The following is a 13,668-nucleotide window of genomic DNA, read 5'->3' on the forward strand; positions in this document are numbered from 1 at the left end:
GTTTTACAAACATATACAGTTCACCTAGATGGGGTAATTTTTAAATTGATTTCTTACACTAGCATTACTATATATAGTTATATATATATATATATATATACATATCTATATATATAGTATATATGATTCAAACAAATTAAACCCAATCACAATTTAAGGGCCACTACCAGCTTTTTCCAGGGTTTTTAACCGAATCACACGGTCTTTGCTGAGTGGAACTTTACTAAATGTTTTTGTTATACAACAATATAGTGTCAAGTTCTTATTCTTAAAGTTATATCAACAATGATACTCTGACACACAGGTGCTTTAGGATTTGACACTTACCAGCAATAATAGATTTATAGTTTTTTATTTTACCTACAGAGAAGACCGAACAACACATTTGGCCATCTACCGGAAAAAGTGACAAATTGTGGATGTTAGAAAAGTATTAATATCCTTCCAAAACTTCTTTTGTTAAATTATGAGTTTTTAAAATTGTGAGTAGATCTTAATTACCCTCAATAAGTCCAAATAAAGAGACAGCTCTTTCAGAAATGCAGTGAAATGTAGAATGTTTTTAAAAAAAAATTACATTTGTGTAAAAAATATTTATTTATTGTATAAATAACTTTCTGTCCTCTATTATAAAACTTAATTCAACACTACTTTTTTTATTGTAAAAATCCTTCCCAAATAATTTAGATATAGTACAAGAGAACATCTGATGTTCAATTGTTTCTGTAATGCAAAATACACATTCAGCTCATAGATTCAGCTACAAGACATAACCGGATGTTGTTGTTTTCCACAGAAAGGATGTCAAAATAAAAGCTCAAGCTACAAATCCCATTGGCTGATTCTACCGGACGTTACGACGCTATCTCAAGTCACATGAAACGTTTCGCAGCAAATATCCTTACCACTTTATGTCTTTTTGCAGTGAAAATTCTTGCTATAAGAACTGAAACTGCACTGTAATCTGCAGGACGTTTAAAAGTCCAACATGGACGAGGACGGGCTGCCGATTGTGGGTTCTGGTGTTGATCTTACTAAGGTTGGTAACGTTATATATCTTAGCAAACATTAACGTTAGCTGACTAACGTTAAGCTACATATTGAGGAACTGAGAAGAAGCAGGCCAAAACACTGCTGCCAGACAGTTGTCACTTAGCAAATCAGATAGTAATAGTAAGTTTAGCTTACTAAAAATGTATTTAGCTTTAAATAAAGCAGCCGACAGTTCATTATTAATAGCAAACACCACCGTCAAACACCGTTTCCTGAAGGGTATAACGTTAAAAGTTCCCCATTTACTGTATTTGGGGGTTTCTCTATGGGGATAGCGAGAATGACTTAATTTCCTTAATGCAGTACAACCCCGGGGTTCCGCCTTAAAATAGCTTTATCTGTGTTTCCTTCAGGTGCCTGCTATTCAACAGAGAAGAGTTGTTGCCTATCTCAATCAGTTTGTTGTGCACACAGTCCGGTTCCTGAACCGTTTTTCCACAGTTTGTGAAGAGGTAAGTGCATCTTCTTGTTCTCTTTACTTTTAACTTGCTTCTGCTGACCTGGTGGTTAGTTCACACAAGCTACGTCTTTAACACTTAGATCATACCCTGAACTGTCAAACGTCTCTCCCACAGAAACTTGCAAACATATCTCTTCGCATACAGCAGATCGAAACAACCTTGTGCATTTTGGAAGCTAAGGTGAGTTCTTGAGCCTCTCCACGTATTCTGTGTGCAGTTTCTGACACATGTCATGTCCATATGCACTGATAGTATGTCAAATATTGTAATGCTCTGAGCAGCTGTCCTCCATTCCCGGGCTGGAGGATGTCACAATAGATGCACTCAGTCAGCGGCAACCTGCTCAGGCGAATGGACCCTCTACTGCCAGTCAGAGCCAGACAGATACTCCACCAGCAGAGACCCTGCCTCCCCCAGTGGTAAATACACTCACATGCACACAAACAAGCATGTATTATTTTTCAACCACACTAAAGCAGAACAACAAAAAGGCCAAATTATTTATTTATTTTTAGTCCAAATCCAGGAATATGTGTTTTATGAACATGCACTTGCCTGCTCTTTTTGCACTGCTTATAAAAAGTCTGCCAAATGTGAACATTGCACTTAAAGGGACAGTTTAAGATTTTGGAAACTTAGATGAGAAAATTGATACCACTCTCGTATCTATGTGCTAAGTACAAAGCTAAAGGCAGGAAATGGTTAACTTTAGCGTGAAGACTGGAAACAAAGGGGAAATGGTTGGTTTAGCTCTGTGCAAAAGCGACAACATCCACCTACCGGCACCTCTAAACCTCACTAATTTACATGCTGTATCTGGTTTGTTTAAGTACAACTCAACTTGGCAACTCCCTGTCAAACCACAACTGGTCACTTATGTTTATGTACAGATAAAACAAGTGAGACACATGGTTAAGTAGTGAGCTTAAGAGATGGTGGTAGGGAGATTTTTGAGAACTGGAGGGAGCCAGGCTAGGTGTTTCTTACTGTTTCCCTTCTTTATGATAAGCTAAGCTCACAGACTTCTGGCTGTAGCTTCATATTTAGCGTACAGACAGATCTTCTCATCAAACTCTCAGCAAGGAAGTGAATAAGCAACTATTACTCTAATGCAGCATACAAGTTGGCAAAGACAAACACAGGCATTATAGAAACACCAGATTATGAAATTCTCACAAACTCTGCAAGTTTTAAACCTACTATATTTCACACTGCAACCTGCTCAGACAGCACCAGAGCCTGCAACGACGCAAAAAGCAGAAGCAGCAGCAGAGAATGTCATGACAGTGGCCAAGGACCCACGTTATGCTCGATACCTGAAAATGGTTCAAGTGGTAAGTCACCAGTCACCTGCTTATGGACCATAGGGAATAAAATAATAATCTGTGTGTTCTGTATCTCAGTACATGTTTTATTCGTCACAGGGAGTTCCAGTTATGGCTATAAGGAATAAAATGGTCTTGGAGGGTTTGGATCCTAACTTGCTTGAGTGAGTGTTTTACAGTTATTGGTGATAATCATATACTAATCTCTTTGCATTCATGTGGATATATTATGAAACTGACCCATAACATTTCCTTCCCTGCTGATGACAGCACACCGGATGCCCCTGTGCCCGATGGAGGAACGAGGAGCACAGAGGATCAAGATGATGCTGCCGCCACCAGCTCTGACAGCGAGTCATCTTTCAGTGACTGACATCTGTTCTCTGTCCCCACCACCTCAAAGCTTCCTGTAAACGCCATCCATCGCTATTCTGAGCTTCTGTGGGTCTGCACTCAGAAAGAGAAGTTGGTTGCATTGTGCCTGTGAAAGGGTGGTACTGGAGAGTGCAAATGTAAGTGCCTGAAACAGGAGAATCCAACCTGAGAGATTGTAATTTCAGTGGAAAAGAGCTGAAACAGCTTGCTTATGGTCGCTCAGTGAGCTCCTTATTTTGATACATTTAACGTTTTTGACAAATGATTTTCTCTGTTGATAATGTTAGCAGTAGTCAGAACATGGCAGAAGCATAAATTAATTATATACTGTAGAAGTTATTGATCTTGTTTGGTTGTCACACTAATATCGCAGTCTAATGCCTTTAAGAGGTAACACTCATCAGGTGAAAGTTGTGCCTCTTGTTACAGGGTTAAATATTTTGAATGTTTAATGCATATTTTGTAATTTGTGTATTAAGGGCAGGGAGAAAGTAATAATAAGTATTGATTTCCTGTATATCACAACATCAGTTTGATGGGAAGGAACATCACATGTCTTTCAGCATGTGATGTTCCTGCCTGAAAGTCAGCTGTCATTCAGGAAGTATTTCGATAAAATAGTTCCAGGAATATTTTGACTTGTTGGCCTTTCACATGCTGTTTTTTTTCTGTATTTCTTAATTTTTTTATTTATTTTCTTTGTTATTTGAATGGGATTTTTAATATGTTGACAACAGTATCAAAACAGAAGTTATAAAGTGGATTCTTCACATCACAGACTATTGTAAAGGAGTCGCAGTTGAGGAGTAGCATGCTTTACCTTGTTAACCACTACACAGAGAGAGGGTACTTCACCAGTAGTTACAGGTGGCCGTGCTGGAGGAACAAAAACTACAGTATACCATGTGTTATGCCTCTGTTGCTTTTTATTGTTAATTTAAGACTCAATTCCAGTGTCTGTGGAAAGTATTCAGACCCCTTGGCTTTTTGCACACTTTATTGGACTTTATAAGATGGATTATATTTCATTTTTGGCCATCAATTTACAAACAATAATGTCATAGACTTGTTTTTAGAAATTATTGCAAATTTATTGCAAATTTAATCAGAATATTTTCCAAAGCTGCTGCATGTGTCTTGATTTACCATACAGAAAAAAAACTCTAGTAGCCTATATGTCACCAGTGAAAGACAATAAAAAATTTTAAGAAATGTATTGCCTGGCTCTGCTTTGGGTACTTGCATAGCTATCTTTTTTCAATTGTCATGTCTCGTACTCGTAGGTTGGATTTGTAGATGTTTTGCCTGGAATAACGGTGTTTTGCACAGAAACATTCTGCTGAAATGAACAGTTAACAAATAATCAGTGTGTAAATCAGTGAGAACTGTCAGGAAAATGTAAATGTAATGTTTTTGTGAGACCATGTTGGTTGTAGTTAAACTCTTTATCATTAGATTCACCAGGGTCAAGAATGCTTTAACACAAAAGAAAATGTCATATTCATAGGGTTTCTATGAATGGACATTACACTATAATGACATAATTGTGTGGCAAAGAAAAACAAAAGTTTAAGATGTGTAATAAACACTCAAACGGTTTTCTTTAAAAAAAAGTATACCTTTATTTTTAAGCTCAGCAGTGCATCATCATCTGTACAGTACATTATGTTATAAGCAAAACCGTACCAATACAAATAATAATTTTCCTAGTAAATACAGTATATGTAGTGAACAGGTTAATAAGGTATGTTCATGTGACCTCCATTCTGTCTACTTACACATTACAGCACAGGATTTTTCCTTAGTAAGTGAATTAGTCCCATCTACTAATCACCAAATATAGACCTAGAGATCTAAAAAGGAATACTCTTTAATGTGCTGACCATTGAATATATCGGCTGATACTTAAATGTATCTTTAATTGGGCAAACACTATGACACAAAAGTCAGACCACTTTTCTCAGCATGTAAAATGGTAATTAAAAACATCTCAAGCAGTCTGACAGCATTTATTTACTCTCCCATGCGTCAAGTAATTTCTAGTGTCCCCAGTGATGTTACTCACCCATACCATTGCAAAATATCTGCATATCAAAATAGCTACAGTATTGGTAGTATGCCCTTAAGGAGCAGTTCCCAACCTGGGGCTTGACAATCTGAAAAACAAATTATATTTCTCCTTCACAAGATAATTCAGACTTTTCTCAAGTTACTAAATTTGCACAAAATGCTGGAAATACTTGCCTCTTCAGGCCCCTGAAAATCCTGCAAATTAAACCATTTGTGATGGAAAAGTCACTTTGGTTGACCTGCTGTCCACACTAATCTTTGACTAGGGGCTGCAAGTAGACATTTATTTTGTTTGGACGGGTCATAGGCCAAAAAGTCGGGAACCACAGAGAATAAAGGCTTTATTTATCTGCCTGAAAGCGAACGGAGAATGTGTCTTTAATTCTAATCATCCTCAATTCCTGTTTATTTTATTACAGCAATTCAATTTGGCAGCTGTACTTAGCAAACAAATTCATGAGTTCATTCAGTCAACACAAAGAAAACACAACAGGCTCAAAATTTAAATAAAAACTTGGGTTAAGGAACTGGCAGCATTTGAATAATAGTCCCATTTGAAGTCCTACATACAGTATCAGTGAGATAACTCTGCTTTACCATTTTCTTTCAAAACATAAGTAAGCCTACTGTCTAAACCGCCATGTACCCAGAGACAAACTTGCTATGAGTTTGAGTGAAACTGTCATTTAACCACGTGTAGCAATCATGTGTTCACTGTGTGATGAACTTCTCTTAATAGTAGTCACAGGTCTGACAGGATGTGCCGTGCTGGTGTCTCAAGAGCAAAGTGCAAAGTGACATTTGAGTGAACACAGGCAGTAATAAGTACACTTGTAAATGATTTTAGATTGTATAAAAAGTATAAAGATACAGGCAATGGTCAGTTTTCTCCTCTATAACTTCACACCAGTTGTCCAAAATGTATAAATAACAATGTAAAAAGGTGCCTGATGTTTTCTACCTACAAATTCAGTCAGGTGGTATAAAATTGTAGAAAAGCTGTGCAGTGTAAAATAAAAAAATATATCAGCATAAAAGGTTTACAAAAATAAATGCAGCACATTTTTAAACTACTAATATTCATACAAACGTTTGCTGGAAGTTGCAGTTCATGACTACTCCTCATACTCTGTTTTCACTCTTAAGGTAAACAGCTGTGGGAAATGAAAAGGGAGAAAAATTAGAATCCCTTCCAGCCATAAATAGAAAAAGAGTTTCTGTTTGATGGTGAGATACTTACTTTGAAATCTTCGATGTATGTGAGGAAGAAGCAGATGAAGCTGAAGGAAACAATCCACTCGCACACAGCGCTGGCTAATTGGAAGGGATAGTCCTGAAAGAGGGACACAGATGCTGCAGTACTACAAACTATCCTTTTTTTCTCACGTCTCCCCACATCCCTGTCAAGCATTTCAGCTGTTTATACTTTAAACCTGCAGTGCAGAACTTTTGTCTCATCATTCTGACAGTGCCAGTATGCCTAATTACACAACCCTGTTGCGTTTATGATGTACGAGCTCTGCCATACTGAGTTGCTGCTGTGGCTGACGTTGCTCCCCCCTTCAGGTCTGGCAAACCGATCATTGCTGGTTGGCATAAAACACATCACTATAGGTTCGCCAGCGCAGGAACACCACAGACAAAACTCAAACAAACAAAAACTCTGGTATACTACGAACTCGAAGAGAGAGCAATCTATTCACCATGACATCAAACTACTCCTCAACCATCACTCCAACCAGGGTGGTGAGAACCTTGGGTGTGATTGATGATTGATGACCAGCTTTCCTTTTCAGACCATGTTGCTACTGTCTCTCGGTCGTGCTGGTTTGGTCTATACAACATCAGAAAAATCAGGCCCTACCTCACTCAGTATGCCACCCAGCTTCTGGTACAGGCCATGGTTATCTCTCACCTCGACTATTGCAATACCCTCCTAGTTGATCTTCCAGCTTGTGCGGTGAAACCCCTACAAATGGTTCAGAACGCAGCAGCGCGTCTGGTTTTTGATCAGCCCAAAAGCACGCATGTCACTCCATTGCTGTGTGACTTCCACTGGCTACACATGGCCTCCCGAATCAGATTCAAGTTTCTAATGCTTGCATACAGAGCTACTACTGGGTCTGCACCCATCTACCTAAACTCCATAATACAAGTTTACGTTCCCTCTCGGCCACTACGCTCCTCCAACGAACGCCGCCTGGCTCTGCCATAGCTTCAAACAAAGCAATCTCAGTCCCGGCTGTTCTCATCTGTGACACCACGATGGTGGAACAAGCTACCACATACCATCACAGCAGGGGTGCCCCTCTCTAACTTCAAGAAGCTCTTGAAAACTCATCTCGTCCTAGAACACTTTCTCTTATAACTCCTAACATCTAATATGCACTTCCTGTGCTCTTCTTCTTCTATCCCCTTACAATTATCTTGTATTGATAGCACTTTTTTGTTAAATCTTACTTCTTTTCCGAGGTATTGCCCCATTGATGCGATATGTGCTATTAGCTCTTACTAGTATGTATTGCTGCTCGTACTAGTATGCATTGTCAGTTGTAGATCTCGTGCTGTATTTGATGCTCTGTTGATGCTTGTATGTTGTTCCTCAAATGTAAGTCGCTTTGGATAAAAGCAAAATAAAAAGTCTGCCAAATGAGTAAATGTAAATTTACCTCGCATTGTGTGAACTCGTTTGGCAAGGGCTTGAATGTAATGGACATTCATTTACATGTAACAGTCTCGCACTCCAGCTTTTAGCTAACTATTTCAACTTCTCTACTAGCTTGCTAAATACTTTCAAGACGCTCACACAGCTCTAAGGTGTTACAACTGGGTTGGTGGGAGGTGTGTACTGTGCAGTCAGCCTATCATAGCTGTTAGCTTACCGGTTATGTGTTGCTACATTTACAATTAAGATCAGCATTACACCAATTTGTAATGCTATTTTGGATGTTTATGTTTCTTTGATCAAATCATAATTTTGTCATATTAGTTGAGCTACTCCACAATGTTACCATGTACCCCGCATGGGCTACCAGTATCCCTGGTTGGGAATCACAGAAATAAGACAGAAATGCAGCAGCGACTACTCACAATGAAGTGACTGGAACTAAGGAATGTTTAGCAATTTTGCTTGAAAAAACGACAAGTGATTAATCAGTCATCAAAAAGTTGCTGATTATTTCTCTGCCTATTGTCTAATCGACTTATCGTTTCAGCTTTAAACTGATGCATATGACAGTGAAAAACTGCAGCTTACCTTGTCTTGCGTGTCTCTGTGCAGCTCAGTTTGTTTCACAAAGAAGGCACAGATGACAGCTGAATTATTCATTAAGGAAAATTACATTTAACAATGGATGGCACTAAATGTGACAGGAATATAGCATAATGTGCATTTACTGGAAGTGACACTAAAGACTCTTCAGCTGATCCAAAATGCTGCAGCACGTGTTCTGACAGAAACCAGGAAAAGTGATCATACTTCTCCTGTCTTAGCTTCTCTGCACTGGCTTTCTGTAAAATCCAGAATAGAATTTAAAATCCTGCATCTCACCTGCAAAGCTCTTAATGGTCAGGCACCATCTTATCTTAAAGAGCTCATAGTACCTTACTACCCTGGTGAGTCCTGAACCATCACTTAGTTATGCTGCTATAGGCCTAGACTGCCGGGGGACTTCCCATGATGCACTGATCTCCTCTCTCCTCTTCTTTCTCTCCCTCTGTATGCAACCTCATCCCATTAATGCATGTTACTAACTTGACTTCTTCCCTTTCCCATAGTCTTATGCTTTCTCGTCCCTCTCCTCTCTCCTTCTATCACTTCCTGCAGGTGTTTATGGCTCTGGAGCTGTGGAGTCTGGATCTGTGGTTGCGACTCACCTGCTGCCCCTGTGTTCCTGCTCGACACCCTCTGCTACAATTATTGTTAGTAGTCCTGTTGTTATTATTATCATTAACATTACGATTATTATCATAAACTAACATTACTATACATATCTGTACCATTAATCATTCAGTCTGTACCAACATCACCTTTACTGTCTGTACCTCTGTGTACGTATTGTTTATGCTGCCCCCCCCCATCCCTCTCTGCCTCTTTATGGCTATCTCTCTCTCTCCCTAACCTCCAACCGGTCAAGGCAGATTGCCGCCCACCCTCAGCCATGGTTCTGCTTAAGGTTTCTGCCTCTTAAAAGGAAGTTTTTTCCTTGCCTCTGTCTCCTAGTGCTTGCTCTTGGTGGGAATTGTTGGGTTTCTGTAAATAATATCAGAGTACGGTCTAGACCTGCTCTTTCATAAAATGATATGAGATAACTGTTGTTGTGATTTGGCGCTATATAAATAATATTGAATTGAATTGAATTACAGATAATATCAACAAGAGAATAATGTTGCAATCATAAAGTTCCTGGTTAAATACATGTCATGCATGTTAACATCAGCAGCAGGAAACCAGAGCATATGGGCATATTTTTGATATTTTAACAGATTAAACTTCTGATAGAGGATACTGGGGAAAAATCCCAAAGTAGCAATTATGGCGATAGCAAAACGTGCTCGACACACACTCATGGAGGACCCAAATGGATAGGCATTATGTGATATAATGGCCTGGAGGATTATGTACAAAACACCAGTGACAAAGAACAGCAGAGCTCCCACATCATGAGCTATTGTCACTGTTGTTTCCTGCAATCAGAAAGTAGAAAAATATGCCATTAATTATAACATTTAATTATATTCATGTCATTAAAACGTGCACCACAGTGAAAGACATACCTGGAAGGTTGCAACAATACACATGCCCAAACATGCGAGCATCCCAGACACCAGTGCAGATTTATTGAGACATGGGCTCACCACCCTTGTTTCCTCACTCAGCTTCTCCACAAACTTGTATCTGGCATATATGGTGGCTATTCCTGTGCAAAGGTCAAATCGTGCATTTACCACAACGTTTGGCGAACTTATGACTCTTTCATAAAAATCCATCTGGCTTTCCCAACAAAATCATTCTGCTTTCATTTTCTTAAAAAAAGGGAAATGTGACTAACATCTTTGTTCCTCCCTTGGGAAAGGCGAAGTTGCCTAAAGAGTCGGTTTACAGAGCTGACACAGCAGATGTTTAGGGGGGTGAAAATACCTGCGCATGCAGAAATGAATGTCATCAGGCCAAAAATGCAGCTCTCTGGGGGGTTTGCACCTGTGTCACTGAAAAGGGAAAAGACAGACCTGCATTTTAGCCCTAACATTACAGACATGTGTTGATAGTAAATCGTAACACCGGGTTATTTGGGACTACTGCCCGTGTAGGTTTGTATTTTGTTAAATTTAAAACTTTAGCTTCTGTCTTCTTAAAATAAAAGTCTAACTATGAACGGAGAAGTGAACAGAAGAGGTATAAAGCAACGCAAACAGATGTTTACGTGCAGCTGGAGTATGGGTAGCCTCCAGCCAAGAAAACGAAACCAAACTTGTGACAGGGTCGAACAACTTATTTCTGATTTTGTTTTTGCTGAATCACTTACAATAAAATATCCACAAGCATCTGTTATACCTAATATAACCTACGACTATTTGCAATTCAGTGAATAACTCTAACTATCCAAAACATATATGTAGCCTATGAAGGAAAAAAAACCCTTACCTTATATATGGAAAGATTAGGTCGACATCTCGTCTGAAGAGTGCAATAAGGTAGGTAACGATGAAAGTGCATGAGGACCAGACGGCCAAAAACGCTGGTAGGAAGCACAGTCCTTGCATGAACCAATACATCTTGGAGAGATTTTACGCGAAACTGCCAAAAGATGCGCTCACACGTACGAGCGGAGCAACAGTGCCATACAATAGGAAATTCAAGTTTAAATGTTTGTCCAGGAACAGGGCTGAGTCTGCTGTAGCTGCGGTGAAGTTTCCGACAATCACATGATGGTGTGTAAAAAATAACGATCCTGGGCTTTGCCAATAAGCCGAAATACAGTATACAGTAGGTCTCTTCCCCTAAAATGACACCGTGTGGGCCGGCCTTCGCAAATAAAACCAATCGTACCACCCTCTTCCTTTGTTTCTTTCTTTGGGGGAAATCTATCATTGAAGTAAGATTAACAAGCAGTATAATAGTAGTTTTCACAAGTAAAGGTCCTGCTCTCAAAACAGTATTTTTGATCGGAAAGAAATGCACTTTAAAAGGTTATGCAGATTGGCCCCTCTCAGTGTCATAAAGTGTTCATAAAAGAAATGCAGCTCAACGTGCTTTACAATAAAGAAAGTATGTGCACCAAGTGCTTCACATTTAAAGACATAGATTGAAAATAAAAGCAGAAAATTAACCTAAAAGTACAAAAATAAATAAATAAATAAAAACACTTGATAATGATAGTAAAAATAAGATAAAAATGAGAATGAAATATAGGGGAGTATTATTTAGTATCTTAACACTTTGTGCTTCAGCAACTATAAGTCACTAAATTTTGTAGCTAGAGTTCTCAAACTTTTATACAAAGTACCCACATTTGTTCACTACAACTGACGCCAATTCAGTCCTCTACAAGAATATCACAGACCTCATGAGTTGATGTCAAATGCATTGTGTTCCCTTGTTACTACCTACCCCATTACCGGGGTAGGTAACAATAAGACAAAAGAAGCAAAAATAGATGCCACACCATATGATATGCTTCAAAAACAGGTAGTGATATAAAAAAGAATGTTTCTCTTTCACTGTAACACTGTCTGATGACTCATGTGCATGTACAGTATGTAAATTTATCTATAGAATAAACTCTCTTAACAGTAAATATAAAAAATACTTTTAAAATTCACTTAATTAAAGAACGTCATTGTAGCCTTCATCCTTAGGTCTAACAAAAAAGAGGCGTGTGTCAATGTATGTATATTCTTCATCAGAGTCAAGGTATCAGGACTTTTTCTTGCCCATTGGAATTTCTCACAAGCTGCCCGTACACTTGTCTGCCCTCTCCACCGGTGGAGATGTAGTATGGAAAAGGTCGAGTGCTGATACACACGCCAACATGTGAACAACATGTGAATGGGAAGTACAGGTCACAGTGCTGACAAACGAATGCTGGTAACCCTGGAGTGCAGGCTTGGTGGGCCCAGACTGCAAAGGGCACTCTGAAAAGTATTAAAATCAAGAAAGTCCCTAGTTGTATATTTGTATAGCACTTTTTAAAGCAGTGTTACAACCCACCCCACCCCTGTGAGCCAGTGTTTAGATAGGTATTTTAGCATAGTGGTTTGAAATTATAAAGAAAATAAAATGCATCACACGTTCCTTAAGAAACTACATTTCTAAGGATAATCTAATATCCAATCTCTAATTGGTGGAACTGGTGTTGTTAAACTCTCCCCGTGTTACCTCCATACCCGGTCTCCACTACACAGAATGCATCTTCACATAAAAATACACAGTGAGCATAAAACCCACTGAATGTTAAAAGTTAAAAAAGGGTACATAGTATCCATGAAATCAAGTAAAATGGAGCATTTTAAAAGAAGCGCAGCAGTGTGAAGCAAAGTGCATAAAGAGTTTCACACCACAGTCTTGCAAAGCTCAGTTAATGTAATACATGTGAAATGGGGTTTGCTGAGGTCTTGTGTGTTTACATCAGCAGCAATACTGGCATCAAAAAATATCTTAAGGTATTTTATCTATGCATTATATAGAAAAGCATATATGTACACTGTACTTGCTTTGAATGTCATTAAGCACAGAGTCACAATAGCCACACTGGGAAATAGGGCAGGTTAAAATATAGTTGTAGGCCCCTACCAGTCCCTTCCACCCACAGTGGTTCCTCCCACTCAACCATTACACCAACTGTATGTTGGAATACATGCCCCAGACTTGCTGTGTTTCATTTCATTTGTGGTAATTTTATTATAAGATTATATTAAGAACATACACCATGTAGAAATAATATTAACTGGAACAATAAACGTATCAAAAATACAGCCTGACACTAATTGGAGAAGCATGCAGTACACTTACTCAAATGACCACAAAGTCTTTGCCACACAGTGAATCTAGGGATTTTGGGGTGCCTTTCCTTGGTTGGTAATCTAGCTTTGGAAATGTGGCTCCATGTTTTGAACATTTAGGTGAAAGGGGCAAAGCTTTCCACTCTTTGAATTTTGTTGGATTAGATGGCCGGGAAAACAATGGGACAGAGCCAGAGATATTGCAAGATATTGCTCACGTCCAGAAGTCTTTCAAGTCTCACCTCAGAGCGTTTTCTTACATCCTAAGGAAAGCCTAGGTACACAGAGTTCAGTTGGGACCAGTTCAGAGCCTCAACTGTTGATGGACCATGGAAGCTCGCCAGTGCCTGACTTGGCAGCAGCGTTAAGAAATTGTTGGTTGA

General features: G+C 38.9%; 2 protein-coding genes across 2 annotated transcripts; one reads left to right on the forward strand and one right to left on the reverse strand.

The window, feature by feature from the left end:
• The first annotated feature begins 837 nt into the window (after nucleotides 1–837).
• On the forward strand, nucleotides 838–4,430 carry washc3 (WASH complex subunit 3). Its single transcript, XM_046072035.1, has 7 exons — nucleotides 838–1,039; nucleotides 1,407–1,505; nucleotides 1,629–1,694; nucleotides 1,796–1,933; nucleotides 2,741–2,848; nucleotides 2,939–3,003; nucleotides 3,110–4,430. Exons 1-7 carry the CDS (start codon nucleotides 989–991, stop codon nucleotides 3,210–3,212), a joined length of 630 nt encoding a protein of 209 aa, XP_045927991.1. The 5' UTR covers nucleotides 838–988; the 3' UTR covers nucleotides 3,213–4,430.
• Nucleotides 4,431–4,817: 387 nt separating this feature from the next.
• Nucleotides 4,818–11,252, reverse strand: dram1 (DNA-damage regulated autophagy modulator 1). The gene is made up of 7 exons (XM_046072034.1): nucleotides 10,929–11,252; nucleotides 10,425–10,492; nucleotides 10,061–10,203; nucleotides 9,793–9,970; nucleotides 8,541–8,599; nucleotides 6,525–6,617; nucleotides 4,818–6,438 (listed from the first exon to the last, which is right to left on the reverse strand). Exons 1-7 carry the CDS (start codon nucleotides 11,057–11,059, stop codon nucleotides 6,400–6,402), a joined length of 711 nt encoding a protein of 236 aa, XP_045927990.1. The 5' UTR covers nucleotides 11,060–11,252; the 3' UTR covers nucleotides 4,818–6,399.
• Nucleotides 11,253–13,668: the final 2,416 nt, after the last annotated feature.

This window comes from Micropterus dolomieu, linkage group LG16, assembly GCF_021292245.1.
Source record: "Micropterus dolomieu isolate WLL.071019.BEF.003 ecotype Adirondacks linkage group LG16, ASM2129224v1, whole genome shotgun sequence".
Lineage (NCBI taxonomy): Eukaryota > Metazoa > Chordata > Actinopteri > Centrarchiformes > Centrarchidae > Micropterus > Micropterus dolomieu.